Source organism: Triturus cristatus, chromosome 4_2, assembly GCF_964204655.1.
Source record: "Triturus cristatus chromosome 4_2, aTriCri1.1, whole genome shotgun sequence".
Taxonomy (NCBI): Eukaryota; Metazoa; Chordata; class Amphibia; order Caudata; family Salamandridae; genus Triturus; species Triturus cristatus.
The window spans coordinates 125,572,505-125,599,769 of NC_140586.1; the positions used below are offsets into that span (position 1 = coordinate 125,572,505).

At 44.6% G+C, this 27,265-nt stretch overlaps 1 protein-coding gene across 2 annotated transcripts in view; it reads left to right on the forward strand.

Moving 5' to 3' along the window:
* P2RY11 (purinergic receptor P2Y11) overlaps window positions 1-22,043 on the forward strand; it is a 112,973-nt gene extending 90,930 nt beyond the window's left edge. For both annotated transcript variants that reach the window (XM_085600769.1, XM_085600770.1), the window contains exon 2: window positions 19,605-22,043. In XM_085600769.1, the coding sequence (XP_085456895.1) occupies window positions 19,605-20,555 (951 nt within the window). In that variant the 3' untranslated portion in view covers window positions 20,556-22,043. The remainder of the gene's footprint in view (window positions 1-19,604) is intronic.
* Window positions 22,044-27,265: the final 5,222 nt, after the last annotated feature.

Here is a 27,265-nt window from a genome sequence, read left to right on the forward strand (position 1 = left end):
TATCCTTTCCAAAAACCCTGAACAAAATAGCACAACTTTTAACAAATGGCTAGAGGACTCCATTGATACCATCCTCCCCGCAAGAAAAACCAAGCTGAAAAGAGCCCGAGAAACCGCCCCCTGGTACTCGGACAAACTCAGGGAATTGAAACGACAGTGCAGAAAAATGGAGAGAAAGTGGCGCCTGGGATACGCCTTTACCGATAAAGAAAGATACAGAGAAAATATCAGAGCTTACAAAATAGAAATAAACTCTGCTCAATCCATCTACTATAATGAGAAAATCATGGCAGCTAGATCCAAACCCAAAGAAATATATCAGGTAGTTAAAACCCTCTCCAAAATCCCCCCACCTATAATTACAACCCACGACTCTATCTCCCGTTGCAACGAATTAGCTGAGTTCTTCTTTCAAAAAATAAATATAATATACTCATCATTCACAAACCCCAACTCCGAAGCTGTCACACCACAACCCACGAGCGCCATTGAACACCCTACGCAAGTTCACCTGAATGAATTTCCATTATTAGACCTGGAATCACTCAAATCTCTTGCACTTCAGGTAAAATCTGGTTCTCCCCTCGACCCTGCACCCCCTAAGATGATGAATATGGTCAACCCAATCATTCTTCCTACTCTTCTGGACTTACTCAACAGTTCCATTTCATCAGGGGTAGTCCCCCCCCCCCCCCCCCCCCCCTGCCTGGAAACAAGCAATGGTGAAAGCATTGTTAAAAAAAACGAATCTCAACCCATCAGACCCTAATAACTATCGCCCAATTTCCCTGCTACCATGGGCAAGTAACATTTTGGAGAAGTTCGTCAACCTCCATCTCACCAACTACCTTGAGGAGAACCTCCTACTGGACGCCACCCAAACAGGGTTTCGCCCTAGACACGGCACAGAAACTGCGCTGTTAGCCATTACGGAAGAAGCTAGGAGGATCTTGGATCGAGGGGGGACAGTGGCAGTGGTCCTCCTCGATCTAAGCGCAAGCATTTGACACAGTATGCCACAAAACCCTGTTATCCCGACTCTTCGATCTTGGCATCTCAGGAAACGCCCTCGATTGGCTGAGCTCATTTCTCAGCAACATAACCTTCCAGGTCTTTGATGGCGATTCCTACTCTAAAAGCCGACCCCTAAACTGCGGCGTGCCCCAGGGCTCTTCATTGAGTCCCACGCTGTTTAATGTGTACATGAGGCCACTGGCGGGGGTTGTCCAAAAATACGGTATCAAAATCATATCGTATGCGGACGACACCCAGCTGGTGGTCTCCCTGACACAGAAAAGCAGCGTGCTCCCTCAATCCAATCTGGCAGCATGCATGGAGGATGTCAAAAGTTGGATGACAAAGTCATCCTTAAAACTCAACGGTGATAAGACCGAGATAATGATCCTCGGCCCTTCTCCTCCCACCACCCATGACCAGCTATGGCCCGCAAGTCTAGGACCAATGCCAACTCCGAAGGAAGATATAAAAAGCCTAGGAGTATGGCTAGATAACAAACTCACACTAAATACTCGGGCAACGAAAACAGCTGCAACCTGCTTCGGGATTATCCGAATGTTGAAAACAATCCTGCCAATATTACCCTTTGAAGCCAAGCAGGTGGTCATCCAGGGCCTCGTACAATCTAGGTTGGACTTCAACAATGCTCTATACTTAGGAGCCCCAGAGTACGTGTTGGAAAAACTGCAGAGAACACAGAACTGTGCTGCCCGCACTCTTCTTCAGATCCCTCGCAGACAGTCAGTCAAGGCAGGGATCAGATCTCTCCACTGGCTCCCCGTCAGAGAGAGAATAAAGTTCAAAGCTCTCTGCATATCGCATCAAGCATTTCATAGAGCGAGCCCGGAGATTAATCATTCACTTCTCTCCCCTTACTGTCCCGGTAAAACCCTTCGCTCCACCAATGCATTTTTCGCCGTAGTCCCAAGAATTAAAAAAGCTAGAGCAGGAGGTAGGTCCTTTTCTCTGAACGCTGCCAAACTCTGGAACTCTCTTCCCTTTTCACTTAGATCCAACCCCACCCTCCTGCATTTCCGCAAAGAACTGAAAACACTTTTATTCAGAAACTAATCCCCCCCCTGCTCCCTCCTCTTCCCCTCTTCAGAGTCTCGTTCCATTACCAGCGCTTGGACGCCCTCGGGCAGCAGACGCGCTCTATAAAACCCCTCACTTCACTTCACTTCACATGTAAAAATGTGCAGTGCTTGAAATGGAGATAGAGAAGTGCAGATACTCCTTGTCCCAGAGAACCTCTGCTGCTGAGAAGTGCCAGTACGCACTCATTAAAAGCATTGGAGCAGTGCTGGGGCTATCCCTTCCAAATTAAAGGGGTGCCTAATAGTACCTGGCCATTTAAAGGACCGATAATATATAAAAGGGTACTTTAGGAGTACTGATTTTCATACTCCAAAATTCATTTGTGAATATGTCCCACTATATTTCAGTTTCAGGCAGGACGAGAGGTGAAAATTTGTCTAGAATCTGAAATTTCTTTTGTCAGTTGCCAAAGCTGGGAATTTAATCCACGGCTCAAGATTTCAAAGTCAGGAATTTAGCCAAAGGGCCTCATCCCATCCTCCAAACAGAAGCCACCACAAACATTGTACAGCTCTCCAGCTCCCGGTCCAGTTTGAATCTCATTCCTCACGGAAACATTAATTCACCAGTGCAGACAGAAAAACAACTAGCTAACAAGGACACCAGAATAGATCCTCCCCTGCTTAGGTAATGCAGAAAACCCACAATTTCCTTTCAAGCCGAATAGAAATGTAATCAGAGGGTTGGGCTTCCTTCCTGGAACAATTTACTTGCTTCTGGTAGCTCTAACATGCTCCATGTCTTCTAGGCTGAAAAAAGTGACTCATTACTGGTTCACATCTTCTTTGCCTCGCAGATATTATCTAGTATATTTCCGATCCCTGTCCTCACCTACCTACAAACCAAAAAGCCCTTAGCTCTGAACTGAGAAATTATATGAATTTGATAGACTGCTTTTGACTGTGCCAGTTCAGCTGTATACATTGGGCATCCGATGATAATTATATATAGCATTGTAGATGATAGATGTCAATATTGGAAGGGTTTATTATTACCACGGACAACAGGAGCCAAGCGAGGTTTGAGCCATTTAGACTACATGCAAAGTCCATTCCATCATAACTGTATACAGAATTTAGAAGGCAGCAGTGAATAACTGAGGTATTTTAGTTACATTAAAACATAGTGAAGTTCAGGTTGTCTACGATGCCACTTGGAACCCAGAGGTGGAAAACTCATTATTATTGATCGCTATTGCTGTCAGTTTTACGTTGTGTAGGCAAACACAAGGTGATGATGGACAGAGAGCCCTAAGTTGTCAGGGTATGCCCAGACGTGGGCCGCTTGCTCACTTTGCCACTGGATTCAAGCTAGCCTGGCTGATGAGGGATGTTACATCAAACCCATCCCAGGATGCTTGTTTCCGGTCCAGGGAAGACCTGGCTTGGCAGTTCGGGCTGAACTGTTCCCATGAGGGACAGGGTCAAGACTGAGCATATGCCAGGGTCTTAACTGGAGTGGCAAAGTGAGCTGAAGAACGATGATGGATTCAACCCAGATCTGTGACTGGGGGTGAGTGTCTGAAAAGTTTCAGCTCTTCGTCCATCATCTCCTGGTGTGTGTCTTATGTTGTGTAGGCGCCACCATAAGGATCCCCCATGGAAGCTAATCCCATGGAATCACTGTGCAGGGAAGGGGAGTTATAGGAGCACAATGGCATTTGTTTAAGTAAATGCATGTGTGTATTTGGGTGTACATACATACTTCAATAACTACACTGACGGTTCTCACACCAGTGTAGTTCTAGTTGGGTAAGACAGTAGTTCTTGTTGGGTCACATTTCGCATAGGAAAGGCTTTTTTTGTTTTTTTAATAAGTCTGCTACTGGGACGAATCTGCAAGACACTTTCCCAAAACAAAAAGTTAATCCACTTTGGATTTTTCATGGAAAGTTTTTTTTGCTGATCTGTCAAGAGGGAGCAATAAAAAGGGGGAGTTGCAAAAGTGTGCTTTCCAATTTTGATCCTCATTAGAAAGTGTGTTCTCTGATATAGAAAAAAATGGCAGAACGGAATTACACCAAATTAGACTGAATTTACAAAGCGTGATTTGGTGTAAATCCGATTAGCCATTTTTGAAAAATTAGCTTTACAGGTGGGCTGGAGTTGTACATGAAAGGATTAACACTCGGAAAGAGTTAGACACGTGTATTGTTAGAAAGGAACAATAAATAAAAAAAAAAAAACAGTTGCCTGTTCTTGGCTGCAGGAGCTTTTTCTCCTGTTGGCCATTCGAGTACTGCAGTACTTTTTTAAATATCAGATTTTTATTAAGAATTTTGTTTTTTCTCCCCAAAACCCATGACATATAACATAACACATACATAAAACAATTAACATGCACTCTGCATCGCTTGTTGTTACAGGGTCGCCCACTTTGGCTATGTAGGTTAAGTTACAATTAGCCTATTTTGGCTATCTTCCACCCACTGCACTCTTATGGTTCATAGAAAGCACAGAGAGGGACAGGGGGCCAGAGCACGAGAGAGCGAGGATGGCATAGAATGAGAGTTGGCGTATTCACTATTGTCTAATGTGGGTTGCTATCCGGATAGTTCCACTGGTCCTATTCAGGGCGGATCATACGGGTCTAGGTATTTGTCCAGGGTTGCCCACATTTTCCTGTCGGGCTGTCTCCATGGTGAATCTCGTAGGGCCACTGTATCCGCTCCCCTAAGGTATGTAAATGTAGTGCATTTATATAGCGCTCCGCACACCCCCGAAAGGGTCTCTCAGGCGCTGTGCACATACCGCTGTGGAACCCTTCCTGGCCTTTCCCTGTGAAGTGCCCACTTCTGGGCACCCCCAAGGTGAAAGCCAGGCATCCTTAGCGCTTTTGGGGCCGTTGTGGAGATTAAGCAAGCTATTGCCCAGAGTTGCAGAGTGAGACCCATGATTAGAATAGGCACCGAGGCGAGAATTATCGGGTCCGGGGAAATTGAGCCCAAGACCCGCCGAGGCGGGAATTGAACCCTGGTCCGGGCCAGACCTCTGCATCAGGGTCTGCCGCTCTAACCATTGAGCCACACTTTTCTGTCACCCAGTTGAGCCATCCACTTTGCCTTGGAGGTGTCTTTCCAGTTATTGAGTACCATTTTTAGGTCTCGCCTTGCTATCGCGTAAGCGATCGCAAAGCGAGACTATAGAGAGCGGGTTTGAAAAGTGCTCCCAAAAAGCGGATTGCATTGCAATCACGCGCATCGTGCCGCCATGCAATCCGCCTTTTGGGAGCACTTCAAAGGGTCCGCTCCCCCGCCCCCAAGCGCGCGTGCGCCACGCTCCGCCGGGCTTGTTGAGGATGCGTCTTTGCATTCTCAACAGCCCCCTCCTCGTGTATAAATCCCTCCCCAGGCACTGCGTGCTGATGCTCTGCTCCCTCAGGTCGCACCAGGTGAATAACACAGTCATTAGCTGACGCAGGATGCGCGCTGTTGTTTCAAACGAAGACAAGACCTGGAGTCTGCGGTGTAAATTACGCCTGGGAATCCCTGGAATGTCAGGTGCCGGGCCATCCAGTACCAGCTCTCTTTCCCCACTTTGGACCTATCCCCTTCCATATGCGTCTCCTTGAGAGGGAAACAGCAGAGCTAGAGACTACGTTCTCGACATTCTGTATTTTACTTCATTGTTAATTGTAGAGTTTCAGTTTGCTTGATAAAGTTCAATGAATAGGAGGTCTGTTCATATTAATTGCTTGCTGGTGTTCCTGGAGTACACAGTTTTCAATGTCATTTGACACAACTGGGCTGTTGCTCAAACATGGGACAGAAGATTGATTGGTGGATATACTTGTTTAGGTTTTCAGATCAGAGAAAATATGTTATTAATGGAAATAAAAATACAACAGACTTATATTGTGCCATTTGCTCATTTTAAACATGCAGTAAAAGTATTTAGAAGGTGTTAGTTGCATTGCATACTCTGGATTCAGTTTAGGCTTTTGAGCTATAGTGGAATAATCATCTGTGATTTTGGCCACATTATTGCGCTCTACTGCATACCACATAAATACACTCTATGCCATGTAGCAACACTCCACATAAATACACTCAATGCCACACTGTTCCATGCCACACTATTCAACTCTACACAAATACATTCCACACCACATAATTCAACACCAAACTACACAATTCCACTCCACAACACAATTCCACTCTACACCACACTTATCCAATACACAACACCTAATTCAACTTCATACTACAACATTCAGCAGCACACCACATAATGAAACTCCACTACACACCACTCCACAATACAAAATACCATTCCACATAATTACACTCCATGACACACAGTCCCACTCCACATAATTCCAGTACACTCAATACCACATCATTACTATCCACACAATTCCACAGCACAGCATGCCACATAATTACACTACACAAAGCAACTCCACACCTCACAATTCCATGCCACACAGTTACACAACTACCAAATTCAATCCAACCCACATAATTCCACTTCATACCACATACATACACTCCATATCACATAGGTAAAAGACATTGCCAAATACAATGCCAATAGCTGTAACTCAAACAAATGCGAGACCTATTGCATTTCTAATGCTTGTTATTCCTGCTGTTGGAAGGAGGTCGAGTAGGTCTCTGTCTTGTTGGGTGTCTGCATCTGTCCTAATGAAAGCAGTTACTAGGGTGGCAAACTCAGTTTCAAGGGCACAACCTAGCATATTGTTTAAAAAGGCAAAGATCTTCTCCCAGAATGCCTTGACTTTTGGGCAGTAGTATATAAGATGGGCCAGGTCCCCTTTTCCATTGTTGCAGTTCCAGCACTGGTCGTTGAGGTTCAGTCCCAAGGACGCCAAACGCTCTGGGGTCCAGTAGATTTTGTGTAGTGTCCAGAACTTTGTCTGTGCTATTACCGGGGATATTTTGCTTTGTGTGGGGGAGGACCATAGCGTCTGGATCTCATTTTCGCTAAGTGAGTCCCCAAACTGGGACCCCCAGTATTTGCCTGTCTTTTCATTGATTTTGGTTGGGCTGGACCTTAGGAGTCTGTAGAGATGTGATACCTGGTGGCCTAATTTATTAAGGTTAGACATATACTAGAATATTGACGGCTTGGTAGTGGAAAGTTTCGCTTTGGTCAGTGCTATTTTGATTTTTAGAAAAGTATATAGTTCTATGTCTGGTAGATTATGTTTGTTTTTTTAGCATATTGAAAGTGATGGGATTCCCTCCCTCTTCAAGTTGTATAGGGTGGGAGATCCCTGTTTTCCCCCACGAGTTGATCGAGAGCGGCTTGCCCCTGTATTTTATTCTAGCGTTTGCCCACAGAGATTCCCATTTCGAGTTTTTTATGCTGTGTTCCATCTTCTGGTCCACCTTCAGTAGAGCGTTTCTGGTATTTTTGAGTATTGGGTTTGTTGTTAGTGAATGTTTGTTGGTTGTTAATAGGGCTAAGGGCAGAAGGTTATTTAGTATGGCTCTCTCCAATCTCAGCCATACTGCAGTGTACTCCTGGTCGGGCAGGATCCTGTAGCTCCCCTGCTTTGCCAAGAAGGCTGTTTGGAAGGTTTTAAAGTCTGCTAGGTTTAACCCCCCCTAGGTTTAACCCCCCCTAGAGTTTTCCCCAGTCTTAGTTTTTTTAGGCTTATCCTTGCTTTTTTGTCTCGCCTGATGAAGTTATTCAGCAGCTTGTCTATTTTGCGATGGAAATCGTCTGTGAGTATTAGAGGGAGCATATTTGCCAGGTAGTTGACCATAGGGGTGACCATCATCTTTACTGTCTCTATCCTTCCCCACCAAGTAATGAATTTAGGTGACCAGCCCTCCAGCAGCATCTTTATCTTGTCCAACATTAGTTTTACATTTTGTTCTAGTGTGCCTTTAAGATTAGTCCCAAAGTATATACCCAGGTATTTTATGAAATTTGTTTGCCAGGCAAGGCCCGAGTCCCCCAGTATGTCTTTTGTGGTGTGTATGTTGAGTTGTTTGCATTGTGACTTGTTTTTATTGAGTTTATAGCCTGAGAGGACCGAGTACCTGTCTATGGAGTCCATGAGGGCCGTGATAGACGATTTAGGGCTCTCTGTGACAATGAGAATGTCATCCGTGTATGCGGCGAGTTTGATTGTGACCTTGTTGATGGTGACCCCTTTCACCTCTTCAATGGCCTCTATACCCTTAATCAGAGGCTCAAGAGCTAGCAGGAACAGTGAGGGGGACAGGGGCAGCCTTGCCTTGTACCTCGCTGTAGGGTGAAGGGCTCTGAGACCGCCCCATTGACTACGATACGGGCAGTGGGCTTTACGTATAGTGCCATTACTTTCCGCATGAAGGAGTTACCCAGGTTGAAGGCCCGCATGCACTGTTCTAGGAAATGCCACGATACCCTATCAAAAGCCTTCTCTGCGTCTAGTGTGATGGTCACAGCTGGTTTGTCAGACTTGGCGGCATTATCTAGTATATCGTTACAACAAACAAATGATGGACGGAATGCTGACAATGTAGACATTCTCCCCCAGTCAAGAGATCTGGGTTAAATCCATCGTTCTTTTGAAAACCACACCACCCCAGTTTAGACATGGCCATATGCAAATCAGTCTTGACCCTGTGCCTCATGGGAACAGTCCAGCCCGAACTGCCAAGCCATGTCTTCCCTGGACCGGAATGGGGTGGCGTAGTGGGCAAAAGAACGATGGATTTAACCCAGATCTCTTGACTGGGGGAGAATGTCTTCATTGTCAGCATTCCATCCATCAATTGTTTGTTGTAACGCTTTTCGCCCTAAGTGGGATGGGTATTCCCAGACGTGGGACTCGTGCTCACTACGCCACTGGAGTCAGGCTATCCTGGCTGATGACGGCTGATAGCCAGAAACCGGTCCTAGGATGCTTGATTCCGGTCCAGGGAAGACATGGCTTGGCAGTTCGGGCTGGACTGTTCCCATGAGGCACAGGGTCAAGACTGATTTGCATATGGCCATGTCGAAACTGGGGTGGCGTAGTGGGCAAAAGAACGATGGATTTAACCCAGATCTCTTGACTGGGGGAGAATGTCTGCATTGTCAGCATTCCGTCCATCAATTGTAACGATTATCTAGTATATGGCATAGGAGTCTGGTGTTATCGTGTGACATGCGTGTCTTGAGGAAGCTAACTTGTGAGTTACCTATCAATTGAGGCAGTTCCTTATTAAGTCTTGATGGCAGGATTTTTGCGTATATCTTGCAATCAACGTTAATCAGAGAGATAGGCCTGTAATTTTGGGGCAACTGAGCGTTTTTGCCTTCTTTGGGGATAACTATAATATTAGCTTCGGACATGGTCTGTGAGACCATCCCCACCCCTTCGCAGTAGTTAAAAACTTTTTCATAGTGGGTTGTAAGTGAGTTAAGAATATCTTATAAAATGTGGCTGTGTATCCATCTGGCCCGGGTGCCTTGTTAGCTTTAAGGGATTTGACTGCCATCTCGATTTCAGTGGAGCTTATCTCCCTCCCTAGGGTGTGTGTCTCTTCTGGTGTTAACTTTGGGAGATTTAGTCTGTTTAGGTACTCAGTACAGCCATTTTTTTCTAGCGTTAGATCTTTTTTATAGAGGTCTTGATAAAATTCACTAAATGTCCGTAGTATTTCTGTGTGTCTTGTGTGTGAGATATTTTGTGAGTCTGTGATTGATGAGATGGTATGCTGTCTCTGTTTGTGTTTTAGATAAGAGGCCAGGAGCTTCCCCGCTTTGTTAGCTTCGCATAGGTTTATTGCTTAAAATTTGTTTATCCACATCCCAGCTCTTTCGCTCAAAATTCTGTTGAATTCATATTTCTTCTTTGTGAGTTCTGTAAGTGCACCTACGTTCTTTGGGTATGAGATATGGATTGCCTCTAATCTTTGTATATCCTTCTCTAGTTGACGCAACTGTGCCTTCGCATTTCTGTTCATCTTGGTTTTAATGTCCATAATTGTCCCCCTAATTGTGGCTTTTAATGCGTCCCACATGGTTTTAGGATCGGTGCCTATAGTGTCATTAAAGCTAATATATATTCCTTAATGGCCTCATCTATTTTGATTCTGTTGGTTTGGTCTGACAAGACATCAGTGTTAAATCTCCATTTACGTGCGTGGTCCTCATTGTGCCGCCCACACAACAGTAGACTAATGCAGGAATGGTCTGAGACAGTTCTCGTGGCTATGTCCGTGTGTTCTATTAAATGGGTGTGTGTTCCTGTGATCAGAATGTAATCTATTCTGCTGTATGAATTGTGTGGGTTGGAGTAAAATGTGTAGTCTCTTGTGTCCGGGTGTTGTAGCCGCCATATGTCTTTAAGATTTAATCTGGTACATAAATTTCGTAGTATGTTGCGTGCGCTTGGGGGGAGTGAGTGGCACTGAGACTGTCTGTCTAAAGTGTAGTCTAGCGCCAAATTGAAGTCACCTGCCATCACTGTTAGGTCGTTTTGTGGGATTGCCTCCAACTTTTTAGAGATGCCCACCCAGAATTCGGTGTCATCAGCGTTTGGACCATAGATGTTTTGTACATGGATGTTTTCTTCCCCACTTTTCAAATGTGTCAACAGTATTCTCCCCTCATCGTCGCTATATTGGTCTTCTATATTTATTTTGGAGTTCTTATTTAACAGAGTGATCACACCCCGTTTCTTCCCTACGGCTGTAGAGCAGGCCATCTGTCCAACCCATCTCGCCCTAATCCGTTCTGCATCGTCAAGGGATATTTTGGTCTCCTGCAGGAGGAAGATATCTGCTTTAGTTTTAGCTAGGTAGTCTAGTATTTTTTTCCTTTTAACTGGGTGGTTGAGCCCTTTAACGTTTAAGGAGACTATCTTTAGGTTGGACATTAGTGGTTTCGTGTTGTCTATTGCCATTTTGTTATGCTAGGTACCGGTTGTTTGATCATGTCCTTCCCCCTTTTTCGATCGGTATAGTCCCCCTCCCTTCGAGACCTCGGGTGTGTGAGACCTGTGCCATCCTCCATAGGTCCCTCCTCAAAGTACCCTCCCAATGACTGGTGTCGTTCTCTCCCTTGAATGAAAGTGTGTAGATGGGGATGTTTAAAAAGAAAGAGTGCAGCGGGTAGAAAAAGAAACATGAGTGCCTCCCGTACGATACTAACATTACTAACATTACATAAAAAAAAACATAAAACCCCTCCCCTCCATCCCCCCGTTCCTGCACATAGAATTTTGAATGTGCGACAGCAAAGATCCTGTTGTTGCTACCATTACAGGACTTGGGGATCCAGTTCCTGAGTCCTGAAAAAATAATAAGGGGCACAAAAGAGGGCAGTGCAAGCACCTCCAGACCCCCAGGTCTATGTGGTGGGGGGGTCCAAAAAGGACCCTCGCGTAAGTTAAATGAAAAAAAATTATGGTAATGTTGTTCCTGACACAAGAACAGGGGTACTCATGAGGCCCCAGTGTGGGGCTGTAGTACCAAAGAAAAAAAAACTTTAAAAACAATTAAAAGGGTCTGTTTATAGGTCGTAGTGGGGGTTGGCTGCCTGCAGTTATTAGGTTGCAGGGCAAACCCACAGCTGCACACAGCTGAAGGTCAAGCGTAGTGGGAGATTGGCTGCACCTGCATGCCATTCCAATGAAAAAAAATGTTTTCAAAGAAAGATGGGTTGGACCTATATTACGCCTGCAAGTCTAGGCCACTAACAAATTGAACAACAATATAATTACCAATGTTGACGACCCTTTAATACAATCACTTGTTGTCTGAGGACCTCTGGCACTGCTCTGCCCTAGTTCCCTGGATCACTAGAGCACAAATGGGGTTAGGAGGGGTCGCTCTTTCAGTTATCTTGCTGCTAAATTGTGAAACTCACTTCCGATAGATTTTAAGCTGGAGCGGTCTGAAATAATCTGTCGAAAGAAATTAAAAACTTGGTTCTTTAGACAACTTTAATGTTGTTTCTTTTCTTAAGTAGTGTATCTCAGTTTCCTGGTTAGCGTGGAATCTTAGCACGGGGATGCTCCATTGGAGTAACCATTGCGCTCTAAAAATTAATATACATACAATTGATTACTGCAATGACCATTTATTTTTTATCATCTAAAATGTTCACAAGTCATTTTTGAATATTAAAACTCATAGACAGTGGACCAACATACATGAAAAACCATACCAACAAAATATTTCATTCACATTAATAACCTACAAAACATTTAACGAAAATCATGACACAGACATGTGGGAGAATATTATAAACCTATTACCACCTATGTGTATACAATAGGAAACCCTTGTATCCTGGTTCTGAATTGGATAGCTTACTGTGAGCCGAACAAATTAAATCATTCACCTAGCTCCTGTCAGTTGAGAAAAACCAGAAGCCTTACAAAATGACTAGTAAAAGGGACATATTCTTTACACCATTTAAATGTAGTCATGTTCCCTGTGCGCCAGTGATATCTGTACAGCACGCTCATCCGGTGTACAAAACTGTCGACACGTTTCGAACCCTAATGAATTTTGGAGGTTCTCCTCCGGATACAGAACAACTGGATATTATAAATGAAAAAAGAAGCAAAAATGTAATTTGTTTTAATGATTTATCATTTGTGTGTGGGGTTGACAGGAATGTCTATGACTTAAACTGTTTACCTATTTGTACTGCAGAACCGATAGTATGGTCGTCCCAATCTTCTTGCTGTGTATGTCCCAATAGTTTCTATAAAAGAAATGCAGAGGGTTTATTAACTAAATTGTGAAACCTTAATTAGCAGAGATTCATGTAATCTGAACGTACGCCCCTGCACTCCAATATAGTCGTGTCCAGCCAACTTGGCAGCAGTGGGCTACATCTTTCAGGGAGAATCGATTTGAAGGAGATCTGCAAATACATACATGTATCAGTAAACACCCAGTGTTCTGGCGGTCAAATGATTTCATATGATAAAGCTGGACAAGGGTGAAGAGAAGTAAGCATTCTTTGTTCTGCATTTGTGAGATATGAAATCACTGCATTAGCGCATGCAGGAAAGCCGCAAGACTGTAGCCAGATTTCACAACAACGTAGATGAGTGGCGTTTCCTTCCTAATCATGTACTCACAACATTGTAGTGACGTTCCGCGCTCAGCTAGATCAGAATTACTTAACAAATACGTCGGAAAGCACGCGTTTGTACTGCCTCACTTTTAAATATGGGACACCAGTTTAACAAGGGTGCACAACATAGCTATCCAAGGTGTAGCTACTGTCGGCACCAGCAGTCATTACAATGTTAAAGTTCACCTTCATCCAGCTTTATCATTTGAAATGATTCACCCCTCGAACACTGGGTGTTTATTGATACATGTATATATTTGCAGTTCTCCTTCAAATTAATTCTCCCTGAAAGATGTAGCCCACCACTGCCAAGTTGGCAGGACACTACTATATTTAAGTGAGTGCACAGAAGTTTGTTCCGATTATATGAATCTCTACTAATTAAGGTCTCACAACATAGTTAATGAAACCTCTGCATTTTTTAAATAAAAACTATTGGGAGATACACACAGAAAGAAGATTGAGAGGACCATGCCATCGGTTCTGCAGTACAAATAAGGTAAACAGTTTAGGTCATAGACGTTCATATCAACCCCACACACAAATTATAAATCACTAAAACACATGACATTTTTTCATTTCTTTTATAGTATCCAGTTTTACTGCATCCTGGCGGAACCGCCAAATTAATTAGGGTTCGAAATTCGTCAACTGTGTTGTACACCAGAGAGCGTGTTGTAAAGATATCACCTGCGCACAGGGAACATGATTGTTTAGATGATGTAAATAATATATCCCTGTCACTAGCCATTGATTCCAAGTCATTTTGTAAGGATTCTAGTTTTGCCCAACTGACAGGAGCTAGGTTAATTATTTAATTAGTTTGCTTCCAGTGGACTGTTCAATTCAGAACCGGGATACAAGTATTTTCTTATTTTTAGTCATAGGAGGTAATAGGTGGTTGATGTTCTTCCACATGTCTAATTGAGGATTTTCGTTAAATGTTTTGTGGGTTATTATTGTGAATGAAAAATGTTGTTGGTATTGTTTGTCATGTAGGTTGGTAAACTGTCTGAGTTTTGATATCCAAAAATGACTTGTGAATATTTTAGATTCTGCTAAAAAATAAATGGTGGTCTCGCTAATCAATTTGCACACCCACCAAACTAGTGAATGTATCAAAGGATCATCGGCATTGCTAATTATATTGTTGTTCGATGAAAATAAATGTGGCACTATTACAGATATTTAGAGCAGGCGCACTAATAAACACACATTCACACATTTTAGTAAAACAGTGCAAAGGTCAAATTTGAGTTTATTACAACATTAAAGTAAATTTGAGATGAGAAGAAACACTTTTTACTGCCTCACTGACTGCATGTACAAATTACTTTGCACAGGGAAACAACTCTTCTGATAGCCACAAGGACTTGCTTGTCAATGTAATTTTTACCATACAAATGTTAACCCTGTTTCTTAGATTTTGTTAAATATGTTTTGTTAAAATATGTACACATGAATAAATACCATGGCTTAAACAACATATTCCCATAGTATAACATGCTATAACATGGCATTTATTACTATTCTGGAGGAAAGGGCAATCGAGGCTCACTTGAGACTTCACCTCTCGTGAGTCGTGGCCCCATCTCATTTTGAACCAGTGGCTCAGCATGTGTAATGAACATTACTTGTTTTGATGCTTTTTTCATAAGATGTAGTGGTATAAAAACCCATACTTCACAGGAAACCCTGACTTTGAAAAAATATTTTGTGATTGGCTATTAAATATAGATTTCAACACCATAATGTCAGTCCCCAAACTTTTCTGCAAAGCTTTAACCCCTTCAGTGCCACGCCCTTTCCCCCTCCTGTGCCGGGCGTTTCATTAGTGGGTGGGGTTCATGACGAGATAGTCTCGTCATGGGCACAGCGCGACCGTGCTCCATGACGAGACTATCTCGTCATGGGCACAGAAGAGGTTAATATTGTCAGGGCTTCTAGGATTATGGGGCACGAAGAACCAAAGTATGTGGCATGGCCATTTAATTTATGTGACAAAGAAGTACAAATTATGGCACATTCTCTGACTATTTTCTTCCATTTGAGATGGAAACAATATTTTTAGTGAAATCTATAAGGTTTGCAATTTATGTGGAAAATGTTGTGGCAAAAACAGTATATCCATAATTATGTTGTAAACACTGTGCAATATCTTCAGTCTAGTAAGCCGCAGTCTCATTTTAATTGCCACGTCACATGGATGGTCCAATGCAGCTTCCCAGTCTACATCTTCCATGCTCCCTATGTCCCGTCTGCAGCATGTTCCAGTCCCATTGTTCAGTCGCGGCCAGCATGGCTCACTTATGGGGTGGGGGGGGGGGGGGGGGTGAGGGAAGCGGGGGGGGGGGGGGGAACAGTGAGGGAAGCGCGGGGGGACCGGTGAGGGAAGCCTGTGGCGGGACGGTGGGGGGGGGGGAGGAAGGTTCAAGTAATTAAAAAAAAAATGTAATACTTACCTTTCCCAGGTCCTGCATATTCACTGCTTGATCTGCTACTGCTTTCTTACCTCCGGCAGGAACAGGCAGCCTCCCTCCCCTCCCCCAAAGCCAATCACAACGCTCCAGTGGAGATTTGCGATTGGTCGGGACGCCGCCCAGTCAGGGGCTGTAGGGGATTGTATGTTCTCCATGTAGGCTCCAATGTAGCCTGCATGGGGAAGTGCAGAGTACGCATGACTGGTTTGGGCGGCCCGAGAGGGCCGGCCAAACCAGTCATGCATACTCAGGTTTGGGCAGATCACTCCTGCCCCGCTTGGGCAGCTCCGCCCACTTGCCCACCTGCCCACAATGCGGAATGAAACATAAAATGGTAATAACCAAAGGTTATTACTATTTTATGTTTCGGCTTTCTCGCACTGTTAGAAAGGAGTGAGGCGACGCTCCTCCGCCTTAGTGGAGGAGCCACCTCTGCCATTTTTTCAAGCTTACTGCCACAAAATAAACATATAATTAAAAAGCACTTAACAGGTCCCATGTATAATATTGTCCTATAGAGCCACCTTGTGGTTCTTGATGTCACCAAAACCCAGAGATGGCAATATTGGACCATATTACACAATCAAACATTATGTATCCTCTCATATGGGGAGGGGGTGTATTACGCCAGGGCCAGACTGGCCGCAGCAGGCATCGGACGTGTCCCCGGTGGGTTGGAAGGGTGGGGGCTGGTTTTGCACCCCTGAGGGCCGGTTTGGTACAGATGGCCGGTTTTGCAGCATTGCTGCAATATCGGCCGCCTGTAACAAAAGCACAGCGGGAGTTGTGCTTCCCACTCGCCACCACCCCCCACCCGCTGGGTGAGCTGAGTGCCAGGGCTGGTTTCAGGTCTCAGTCTGGCTGTGGCAGTCACCACTGTGTAGTTTGTGTAGTTATAGTACAGCTGTACTTTCTACTGAAAGTTGAAAAGGCATTTGTTTGATTTGCCTATAACTTTGAATCTGCACGAAATTTGGCACTGTTAAGCATATTCACATAAGGTATGGCATGGCAGTTTTTGTGCTCTTCTGTGCAGATGGAAAAGTCGCAAGGCGGGTCAAAAAAATGTGTTTTCTCTGCTTCTTCACTTGACCAAATTATGTGACCCTAGGAAATTGTTTTATTTTCCTTTTCCTCCTTTTTCTTCGTTATCACATGTAAGACCTTCAAGGGGTACCTAGGCTGTACTTTGAGTATCCGTGTCCTATTCAATTACCTTCTTTCGTGTCCCTGTCGACCTAATGGAGGCAGTGGATCAGTACCTGCCCTCACACCGGCTACCAGTGGAAGTCATACACAACTATAATGTTACTGTTATGAAAAGACGTTGGCAAAGCCAACAAGGCGAGCCATTTGGGCCTATTGGCTTTGCCAATGCTGTTTGCCGATGCTGCTCCGCATCAAAACGAATTATTTTTGCTTCACATAACTAATAGAACATAATTTCTGAATGATCCCAAAATTTTCCAGCCCTTAAGGTGGAGCTGTGTATTTGTCTCAACCTCACATGTTGATACAAAGGAGCCCGCTGAATCTGCAAGCATCCAGATAGCGCCATAAAGTTCACCGTTCCACACTCAAATTGCAACACAGTGTCTCACTTTGATACAGAAAAAATATACTGCCTTTATTGCAGTAAATACACATTAAGTGCAAGTGCTCTAGTACAAAAGTCAAAAAAAGGTGAGCACTGGCAGCCACTCGCACATTTCTCCCACCTCTATGGGCATTGCCAACCTCACTTTAGCCATACCTTCTAATAACGTGTGCAATATGCATTCCAAATGTTCGTGACCTATGTTTGGAATCACTTCTTGAACCATTAACAGTGGAAACCGTCAGCTTTGTCTAATTGCGCGATCAAGCATGGGCAACAAATTTAAATACAATAGAAAAGTAGTTTTTTAGGCTGCACATGAGGTACTACGATGCTCAGTCTTGGCAACCTAAATTAGTGCATAGTTGCAAATGTGTTAATTCACATAAATACTTTTTTGCACTGCTTTAACAGAATCCATTAGAACGGAAAAGAGTTCTATCAGTGGGGTCAACGTCCAACAGGCCAAATGCATTACTTATTTTTATCATTTTGCTTTCATGTTATCTTTTATCGTTTTGTATTATTTTATTATATTTTTATATCAAGTTAATACTTCAAAAATAGATCTTTAGACACTCTAGAGGTACCACAGCAGGAGACTTGTACCAAGACCAATATGGTAGTCGATGTAGCACTAAAGATATCGTTCAAATATCTGAGAAAGCGCCATCATATCTTGAGCTCTACGTTCTACCAGTTTTAACCCCTTCGCTGCGGCGGAAATTCCGCCGCAGCTCTGGGGGGTGCGGGGGGGCAGCGCGGTGGCGCGGTGCTCATGACAGAGCCACTCCGTCATGAGCCACGGTTGGGCTGTGCTCATGACGGAGTGGTTCCGTCATGACTCCGCCCACAGCGCTAATCGCCCGCACAGGCGGGGAATTAGCGCCGCGTGGGTGGCGCGGCCGCCAACGGCTGCAGCATGACGGAACCACTCCGTCATGAGCACACGGCAACCGTGGCTCATGACGGCGTGGTTCCGTCATGAGCACGGAACGAGTTAACGGAGTGGACACTGTATGCCCTAAAAGAGTTTTCCATGATTCCCTCTCAACCCTATTAAGATTGTGTATGGGATTGTAGCCCTTTGTAATCACTGCACAACATGGTAGACACTATTTTGAGATGATCTGCATTTATCGTATGATTTAGTAGAAAGCCCCATAAACTTCATTAGTTTAAAAGCTGCTGTAACTCCTAAAATTATCATAGTTGTTTTTTAATCGCAGTGTGGGATCCTAGATAATTTCTGGTCATAGGCCATCCTGAGATGCGCACATTCATTAATTATTACTATTCTTTTATCCGCAATTATCCAGTTACATTTACTACGCCTAACCACAGAACACCTTGGTCTTTTGATGACTGCGTTCAGTATTAAGCAATTGGTAAAACTGCATTCGTGCATGGAGTCTTCTCTGTAGGCTGCTTGACGTGTGCTCGAAAACATTGGTATCCTCAGCGCAAGCTTTCAGTGGGCAGAGCAGTCCACCCTATCTTGTAGGAAATGTGCTGCTATTGGATACCAATGGATGATTGGGTACATACTGATTGCACAGGAGTGGGGCTAAGACCAATCCTTACTTGACCAGACTCCCCCTTCTAATTTTCCTTGGCTGCACATGTAACCCTTAATCTGAAACACATACGTAGTCTGGATAAGGAAAACTAGTCGGTAACCCGTAGGCAAAAAGCAACCACAACAAACTATGATCGACTTTGTTGAAGACAGAGGAGACGTCCACAAAAACAAAGATACTAATGCAGTATTCTTCTCCACTGCCTTCACAACCGTCAAGGCTGTTACACCATGAATAGTGAAGCACCCAACTCTAATTTCCATCTGGGAATATTGAAGCAAGCGTAGCTCTATTGTCTATTAATATTAGCTTCATTATATAGCACTTGCTAATCGGTTCTGCAGTTTCCGCTTCTGTAGAAGCGATTCTATGATACCCAACCTAATGGCACCCATGCTATCAATATCATGAGAACAACTTATGGGTTGCTTTTACACGCGTTATGCTGCTATAAATGGTGCGGATAAAAATGCATCCTGAAACCACTCCAAGCCAATCATCACTTGGCCGTAGTCAAATGAGGCTAGACAATGGTCCGCGGGGACACTTCCAGGTGCTCGGATGTAGGGCTTTGAAAAGTCCGTCTTTGATAAGGGAATGGGAAGCACAGGTCAGCTTCCGTCAATGGCCCCAGATAGAGTTCTCAGCGCCCACTTGGCCTCTTAGGATATGACTAATTAGTGTTTATATATAATAATACAAAATGTGCGGTTTCAAAGACTGCTGTGGCAGAGTGGGCGGTAAATTGCTGTATCAAACAAATAAACTATTATCTTTCATTTATCGATTGCAGGTCCTCTACGAGTTTGACGGAGAAGAAGACATGCAGAACTGCAGTGAGTATTTTGTTGAATTCCAAATCCGGTACCTACCCCCCATCTTTGGGTTGGAGTTCCTTGTGGCCATCTGCGGCAACGCCTTGGCCATCTACTTGTTCTTCACCCGAGAGAAGACCTGGCACACAGGCATCATCTACTCTTTTAACCTGGCGGTGAGCGACCTGTTATATACCCTCTCGCTGCCACTGCTGATAGCCTACTATGTCATGGACAAGCACTGGATTTTTGGCTCGGCCGTCTGCAAGCTTGAGCGCTTCTTCTTCAACTGCAACCTCTACGGAAGCATTTTTTTCGTCACATGCATCAGCCTTAACCGCTACGTAGCCATTGTGTACCCAATGTATGTTCATGGCAGGGTTGAGCCTAAACACGCAAAGATCATTAGTTTGGTTACTTGGATTCTGGTGGTGGGAATTTCAGCGCCAGTGTTTAAATTCTCTGCTTTGGATGTACGGAATCCTCAGCACATGGAGTGTATCGGCACAGCCCGTACAGTTGAGTTGACTTCGTACATACCCTACAGTCTGTTCCTGGCTATCTTTGGTTGTGGGATCCCATTTCTATTCACCCTGCTGTCCTACGTCTCTATCGCCTGGACGGTGTTCAAGAGCGAGAGCCTCAGTGCGCTGGAGAAGAAGAAAGTGTGGCTCATGGTGTTCTCTGTGGTTGCCCTCTATGCCGTCTCTTTCGTGCCCTATCATGTTCTACGGAACATCAACCTTTACAACCGGATCCACCGGCTGAACTGCACTGACTCCGTGAGTGTGCATTCTGCCATGCAGGTGACCAAGGCCCTGGTGACCTTGAATGTGTGCATCCACCCCCTGCTGTACGCGTCTGTGGCCGACAGTATGCGGTGCTCCCGGAAGAAAGGCAGTCCCAGAAATGACAATGGACCTATATAAATTTGGGTGTCTGGGCTAACGACTCTCAGAATAATAACTGACAGGTCACTGTTGACCAATCTGTATAAGATCCGGACTGGTGATATCTCTGAACACAGTGGTGATTGCAAATGATCGTGGAACTTCAAGAGGGTAGGCCAGCTCCACCCAACTTCTATGCTTTGACCAAATAATCCAACATTTGCTTCATATATTGCTTCAACATAAAACGTCTAGGATGTCCTCTAAAAACAGAGATACCAGAAGGACGAGATTTGCAGGTTCAGGGAGCGAAACAGCCAACACAAACATTGAGAGCACCTCTGTGCTTCTGCCAAATATTGAAAGTAATTGTTATTTTTTCACTTACCCGAGAAAGCCCCATTGCATGAATAACAATCTTGTGTTTTAAAGGAAGGTTTTCCTAAGAATTCAGTAGTTTTTAATTATGTGAGCTGCTATTTAAACAGTTCTCACCATGATAGCAAGCCAGCTCGATCCACACCACAGAGAAGGTAGCACGATGGAATTCTCAAAATTGTTTTATTTTTTATATATCAGTTTTTGTGCCCCTGCATATTTATGTATTAGGACAATTCACTCATCACATTGGTCAGAGAAGTGCTTGCTGTGAAAGTGAAACCCCCGTAATAGGAACGATTTTGGACTCCTCTTTGGAAGGTTCCACTATCAAAAGAAGAAGGGTCCCCATTCCGCATGGGGTCATACATAATTTGTATACAGCGGTGCAGGCATAGAAACCTTGGATGTGCAGTGAAAAATGATCAAACCTTGCCCCCCTCGAAACAATTGCCTCTATCCAACATGGAAGTGGACCAAGACTCACATTGATGTTCCTTAATCTGTTTCTGGCAGGAAAGGTTTCACTTAATTCAGGAGAGAGAGTTTGGTACCATGCAGTATTGGTTTCCTTGGTGATGGGCTAATTGAAGCAAACATCTGTGTCTGCAGTCAATCCAAGTGATGTCAAACTCACTGTCAGCTGAGGTTTGAAGCTGTTTAAATTCATCTGGAATAGCCCAGCTTAAATTCCTCGTTGTTTGGTGCTGATGCAGAACAGGGGCAATTATGCCTTAGTTGGATTGGGTTTTGGGTTGGTGCTTGCCCTCCAATTCTGTATTAGCTCAATTCAGATGTTGAATCCTTTATTGTCATGATGTGTCTATTTTAATGTACATTTGTGTATTGTCAGTGTATTGATGGACCTTTGTGTTTGTCCGGAAGTATGTAGCCTAGGGGATCCATGTGGAAACTGATGTTGACAAGGGAGAAGGTGCATCCCTGCAGAACACTGGAGGAGAAGAGGAGCTTCTTGGATCTGAAATTTCCCATCTGGATGAGCTGGTGTCAGTTGATGTGGTAGAAGGTGAACCATTGCACGACTATCGGGGATGCGCATCCATGTTTCTAAGGCAGGGATCTGTGCTTGGCAGTCGATTGTCTCAAGGCTCCTCAAAGACTGATTAAAATCTGAAGGGGTCAATGATGCGGAAAGTGTCATAGATTTTGTGGCAGCATAATCTAAAGCTGGACCGATAGTCCTGTAGAAGGCTATTCCTGTTTACCTGATGCTGTGGTTGGGTAAAGACTGCTTTCTCAATTACTGTTGCAATGGACAGGTGGTGTGTGATGGGAGTAGTTTGCATGATCGGTTGGGTCAAGGGTAGATTTCTTCAGGAAGGGGGGGGGGGGGGGGTCTGTCCTATTTTGAGGTTATCCAGCAAGGCCCCTTGGCTGGAGAGCGCATTGCCTATGTTGGGAGAGAGATTAAAGACCTCACAATAAAGAAATTTCACTGTGGGTGATAGTAAAATGTCGGCATTGTAGGAGGTGGCTTTGAGTGATTTGAGGATGTTAAGTTATGGCATGAGAGCGGGCAATGCAGCTTGCGCATTTGGAGGTCGCACGCTGGAGGATTTACAGTAAACGTTTTGTCTATTTTATATTGTCTGTATCAGATCGGATTTTGTATATCTTAGTGAAGAAGCGTTTGATGGAGTTGAACTTGTCGACCGCTATGGAAAGTGCTTTCCATCTGTTAGTTAGTTGATGATGGTTGAGATGAGTCAGAGAATAGGGGACAGTGGTCCGTGTCCATTTCCTTGCTTGGTTTCATATGACATGCTTGCTGGTGGAATTATGTAAAGCATGCAAATCTATCGTAGTACCTTGCTCCATGGGAACTATTGTTACATATAAATAACTTGTTTAATATCTGCTAGCTACCCCATGTGTTACCCCTTTTGTAAGGACTGTGAACAGAAGAACTCTGAAACTGGCAAACATCAAATGCACGCGCTGTACTTTGTACTCGCAAACAGAACTTTGTTTGCTGAAGTTCAGCGTCATCCGGTTCTGCATGAGGGAGGGAGATATTAAGTCCCCGACAAGTGAGGGAATAAAGATCACTGGATAAAAAACACAAGCTGTAAGGAAAGAAGGGTGCTGCAAATAATGTCCACCAATTAAAACCTTGCACTTTTTATAGTTAGGAACAGGAATAAATGGCGCTGTATGAAATTATGCGGCGGGGAAGACCAGGCTAAATTGTGGCAAAATAAAAGAAATGATGCACCTAATGTGACACATTGTGTGGTAGTAATACCCATTTCGTCATTTTGACACGTCAACACTGCCCGAGCAAAGGTCCAACTCATTAGTATTAGTTTAGTACCTAAGTACAGCAAATGCCAGGTGGCCAGCTAACCTTTGTAAATGGCTATATCACTCTGAAGCAGGATGCGTGGCAGCGTTTGTAGTGACTTTTAATTTGAGCTAGAAACCCCTTCGCTGCCAGGCCTTTTCCCCCATCCTGTGCCACGCCCTTTTTTGGCTATTTGGGGTAGTGCGCGCTGAGGCCCCTGTAACTTTTTGACCACATAAGGTATCCACGCCAAATTTGCGTCCTTTTCTTTCAACATCATGGGGATTCTGAAGGTACTCGGGGTTTGTGGATTCCCCTGGAGGGGTCACAGAAATGAGCCAAAATACAGCAAAATTTAGGTTTTTTTCTGGGAAAATGGGAAAAACGGGCTGCAAATGAAAGCATCTGGTTTTTCCCTGCAAGTGTTATCAAAAAAGGGTTTGTGGGACTGGAATCACCATTTTCCCAACTTTTAGGGGATACCAGACTTTTGTCAGAAACCCAACATGTTTTACACAGTTTTGGCATTTTTCTGGGACATAGCCTATTTTTGCTATTTTTTTGTGCTTTCGACCTCCTTCCAGTTAATGGTAGAAATGGGTATAAAAGCAATAATGGATCCTGGAAAGCTATACATTTTAGAGAAGTAGACAACATTCTGAATTCAGCAAGGGGTCATTTGTGTAGATCCATCAAGGTTTCTTTATAGAAACTAACAGTTAAATATAGGATAAATTGAAAATTTGTTGAAAAAAAGCGCCTTTTGTGTCAACGTTTTCACGTGTAACTTCTTCTAATTATGACAGCTCTTTGAAAGCAATATACCGTTACATCCGCTGGACATTACTGGTTGTGGGGATATATAGGACTTGTAGGTTCACCAAGAACCTGATGAACCCAGAGCCAAAACCTCAGCAGCAACTTGGGAACAAAATATAGAGTTTAGAAACAGTAGATATTTGCACATTTCCGAATTTGGGAATACTCATGCTAGCATGAGAATTCAGTCATTTTTTAGAATGACTTCTTTTTTACACAATGTCTTTCATTTGGAAGGCAGAAATGCATCGAAAGTCAATAGGTAAACAGTTCCTTTACAAACCTGAATTACCCTAAGTCTCCCGATAAAAATGGTACCTCACTTGTAGGGGTAGGCATAGTGCCCACGACAGGAAATGGCTCAAAACCCAACGTGAACACACCACATTTTCACAATGCAAAATTACCCTTTTTTAGCGAAGTGCCTAGCTGTAGTTTTTTTAACCCTAGCTCTGCCGGCACCTAGGGAAACCTAGCAAACCTATACATTTTTGAAAACTAGACCCCCAGGGGAATCCAGGATGGGGTGACTTGACTGCCTCCCACCAGGTTCTGTTACAAAGAATCCCTTGCAAACCTAAAAAATTGCCAACAAAAACACATTTTCCCCACATTTCTCTGGTGGAAAGTTCTGGAATATGCGTGGATCCACAAATTTCCACCCACCCCGCGTTCCCCAAAGTCTTCCGAGAAAAATGGTACCTCACTTGTGTGGGTCAGCCTAGTGCCCGCGACAGGAAACGGCGCAAAACGTAACGTGGACACACCTCACTTTCACAGTGAAAAATGACCCTTTTTTGGCAAATTGCCTAGCTGGAGTTTTTGAACCATAGCTCTGCCGGCACCTAGGGAAACCTAGCAAACCTATACATTTTTGAAAACTAGACACCCAGGGGAATCTAGGATGGGGTGACTTGACTGCGTCCCACCAGGTTCTGTTACCCAGAATCCCTTGCAAACCTCAAATTGCCCCAAAAAAACAATTTTTCCCCATATTTCTGTGGTGGAAAGTTCTGGCATCTACTTGGATCCCCAAATTTCCACCCACCCAGTGTTCCCCAAAGTCTTCTGAGAAAAATGGTACCTCACTTGTGTGGGTCGGCCTAGTGCCCGCGACAGGTAACGGCGCAAAACGCATCGTGACAGACCTCAATTTCGCAGTGAAAAATGAACTTTTTTTGGCAAAGTGCCTAGCTGTAGTTTTTGAACCCTAGCTCTGCCGGCACCTAGGGAAACCTACTAAACCCACACATTTCTGAAAACTAGACACCCTGGGGATTCCATGGAGGTATGGCTTGCGTGGATCCCCCAACATTTCCTTACCCAGAATGCCCTGCAAACCTAAATTTTAGCTGAAAAAATCACCTTTTTCACACATTTTTGTGTGGGAAAGTTGTGGCATCACTGGGCTGACACAAATTTCCTACCACCCAGCGTTCCCCCGGGTCTCCCGATAAAAACGGTGCCTCACTCGTGTGGGAGGCCCAAGTCCCCTGGTGTCTAGTGGGCTTTTTGCCCCCCCCCCCCCCCCCGGGGGGGGCAGATTGGGGGCCGATGCCCCATCTGCCCTACAGGGGGGGCAGAAAGGCTGTAATGGTGGTGGGTGGGGGCATTGGCGTGCCCGTTGCAGGCAGTCCCCACCCTAAAAAGTACCTAAAAACGATTCCCTGGTTTAGTGCCCCATCTCCTCCCCCCTGGGAGGGGGCAGAAAGACTGTAGTAATTGGGGGGGTGGGGGCATCGGCCTGTCCGTTTTGGGCAGCCCCCACCCCTATTTTTTTTTTTTTTTTTAATTCCCTGGTGTCTAGTGGGCTTTTTGCTAATGCCCCCCATCTGCCCCCCCAGGGGGGGCAAAAAGATTCAATGGTGCCAACGTTATTTGGGGGGAGCAAAGGCCCTTGCCCAAGGGGCCGCTCCCCCCTCCCTGGTGTCTAGTGGGTGGATCCCTGCTTAGGGATCGCCCTCCTGTGGTGATCCCCAAGCGCCGATCGTCATTACACTGAAAGGTGGGGGGGGGCCTCGGGAGCTGGGGAAGCTCTTCCCCAGCTCCCGAGGCTATTTTTAATTAAAGGGAATCCCTCATGACGTGCTGGACTCGTCATGGGCACAGCTCGACTGTGCTCCATGACGAGTCCAGCACGTCATGGGCACAGAAGGGGTTAAAATCTTCAAATTACTCAGCAAACGATGGATTATTTGGCAACTGCGTCAAATCAGTAATTATGCGGAATTGCATAATTCCAGTGGCTGTGCATATAACTTGTGCAAGATAAAAAATGGGCTTCGTTCAGTACTTTAAATTAGGTGGGTGCGGTAAGACTCAGACTTTCGCACTGGTCGGCGTGACCACCAGACCATGTAATGGGACAGTGCCAGCCATTCCGGGCAGGACTACTGTACCACTTCATTGGGTGGTAGCAGCACTTCTTGCCAGGGTTGTTTTTATTCAGACAAGGTGGCGCTAACGTTTTCCAGCATGGCTCCTGTACCTTTTAATGGGACAGTACTAGAACAGTCCTCAGGGTTGCTATACGTTCAGTTGGGCAGTACAGTACGTCTTACTGCAACTTGTATGCTTTTAATTGTGCCGCACCAGTACTTCACAGAAGGGCTGCTATACTTTAACTTCACAACAAGCATGGTATCCTTTTGACAGGACAGTTTTGGTCCTTGCTGAAAAGAAGCAGGCATTGAGCGACAGAGACCTGGCACTTGTTGTACTCCATGCCCAGCCCCGGTTCCACTTATGCGAAGCAACAGAAAAGAAAGAGCTCTTGGTGGCCAATGCTGGTCCAAAGGTGGGGATGACTTCATCTTGACTACCAAATCTAGCTCCTACCGCATCTGCCACCCCCAAAGAGGCAACATTAACAATGCCCATTAGACCCTGAGCTGGCAAGTGGGCACAAGCTGCTTGTGACTCTCAGCCGGCCATTATTTTTTTTTTAGCCAAGTGCACTTAACAAGCTGTTTTTTAGGCCCATGTAGTAAAGCACAAGTCCAAGTGCCCTAATTGCAATGTTGAATGGAAACACAGGACCGGCAAAACATGTTGCGCATCACATGGGATCACTGGAAGTCTGGATTCCAACTCCCTTTTCACAGCACCCTCACCCTCCCAATGTTTAGATGCATTTCCCATAAGAATTCGATTTTACTGTTGCAGGTAACTTTAATTAAACTCACCATGTTTTCCTTTACATATGTTTACCTGTTGCTACCGCTTGTTTCTACGTGTTTACTACATT